General features: G+C 44.7%; 1 protein-coding gene across 1 annotated transcript; it reads right to left on the bottom strand.

Moving 5' to 3' along the window:
• Positions 1–650: 650 nt before the first annotated feature.
• LOC306656225 (olfactory receptor 3A10-like) lies at positions 651–1598 on the bottom strand (the record flags this gene model as incomplete). Its single annotated transcript, XM_079131207.1, is given in 2 exon segments — positions 651–1052; positions 1056–1598. Coding segments are annotated over 2 exon segments (945 nt in total).
• Positions 1599–1941: the final 343 nt, after the last annotated feature.

Below are 1941 nucleotides of genomic sequence, written 5' to 3'. Positions count from 1 at the left end.
ACTGTGTTTGGGAGATTAAAAAAAATGATTTGGAGGAGCCAGAAAAGAAAGATAGAGGGTTTCACACACCTGAGGTAATGAAACATTATCATGGTTTTGGGGTTGAGTCTTGAGAATCAACTCATACACTGGCATGTAGGTGTGTTCTGCCTACATATGAGTTAGTCAGGAAGGGAAAACTGGTCTGAAGGTATTGGCAGGATGCTCTGACAGATACCAACACTTTGCTCCTAGAGTGTGTCAAACCCCAATTTAATATCACTATCCTAGACTTATTTATAAAAAAAGGAACTTTACAAAAATCAAATAATATTTATACAAATATACCTTATCTAAAAAGGGAGAAAATCATTTTTCTTTTTTATTAACATTTTAAATATGTTAGTTGAGCAGTCATTAAATTAAAAAAAAATTGTTCATCTCCCATTTCCTGACCCAAATTATAATTTCCTCCCATCTATCATTTCTCCATTTTATATCAGCAACTTAGATACACTTTTAATCTCTTTAGCCTTTATCCTCAATCTAAGTCTACCCTAACCCATTAGACCCAACCCTGAAGATTTCCCCTCTCCATACCCAGGTTTTCAGCATAAACAAGTTTTGTGGGTGCTCAAGAAGTGAGGGATATTTTGATAGCCTTGTCTCGCTTATGCCAGGGGCTTCTTTCCCATCAACACCCTCTTCAGGGCACCCTGCTCATCAGGGTTCTGGAGGCTGTAGATGACTGGGTTCAGCATGGGACTGAGGATAGTATTGAGGATGCCAATCCCCTTGTCCTTATCTGAGGCTGAGACTGAACCAAGGTGCATGTAACTGAAGGAGCCAGTTCCATAAAAGATACAGTCCACAGTGAGGTGGGAGCTACATGTGGAGAATGCCTTCTTCCTCCCCTCAGCCGAGCAGATCCGTAGTACTGCAGCAGCAACATTGTCATAGAACACTGAGATAAGAATCATGGGAATCACCCCCATAAAGGTGGCTCCCACAAACAGTAGCTGCCCATTGATGTGGATGCTGGAGCAGGAGAGCTGGAAAAGGGGAGGGGGGTCTCAGTAGAAGTGGTTGACCACATTAGGACCACAGAATTCAAGCACAGACATAGCCACTGTGTGAGTCAGAACATTAATTAAGGATATGGTGCAGCATATGCCCACCAGGGCAACCTGGGCTTCATGGCTCATGTGGGTGCTGTGGGTAAGGGGATGGCAGATGGCCAGGTAGCAGTCATAGACCATGGCTGTCAAGAGGTGACAGTCCACCCCAGCCAGAATGTAGAAAAAGAAGAGTTGTGAAATGCTGGCAGCATATGGAACACTGCACTGGGGGGCCAGGAGACACAACAGCATTGGAGGAACAGTGACAGTGATGCACCCAATGTCCAGCAGAGACAGGTTCCCCAGGAAGTAGTACATGGGGATGTGGAGTTTGGGCTCCACAAAGATGGCAGCCAGATTGCTGCAGTTGCCCCCAACTGTGACTACATAGGCAAGGAAAAAAATGACAAAAAGAGTGGGTTGCGATTCTCTATTTCCTGTCAGTCCAAGAAGGATGAACTCAGTAACAGCTGTCCTATTCTGCCAGGCACGAGGTGCCATAGGGCACTGCTGAGAGCTCTACTGAGGGAAGGAGACTCAGACCTGCCAAGGATGGAGAATGACACACTGTAGGCACATATTCTATGTCTACTAGATGGTGGAGTGCTGTGGCTAGAACATCTAATATCAGAATCGATACCAGCCTAGATTGTGGCCAGGTTCCCAAAGATTCCACTATGCCAGACATTAGCTATTTAGTTAATGGTTCTGAGAGACATCCAGGGAATCCTCAGGGAGGGCCTGGGGCAGAAGAAACTATTCCAAGGACACTGGACAGTGGCTATTTATCAACATAGTGTAGAAAACTTCAATATCTTAACAGGTATTGAGACCATATCAATGT

The sequence above is a fragment of the Sciurus vulgaris genome (genome assembly GCF_902686455.1).
Source record: "Sciurus vulgaris genome assembly, chromosome: 3".
NCBI lineage: Eukaryota > Metazoa > Chordata > Mammalia > Rodentia > Sciuridae > Sciurus > Sciurus vulgaris.
This window is presented reverse-complemented; position numbering and strand designations above follow the sequence as displayed.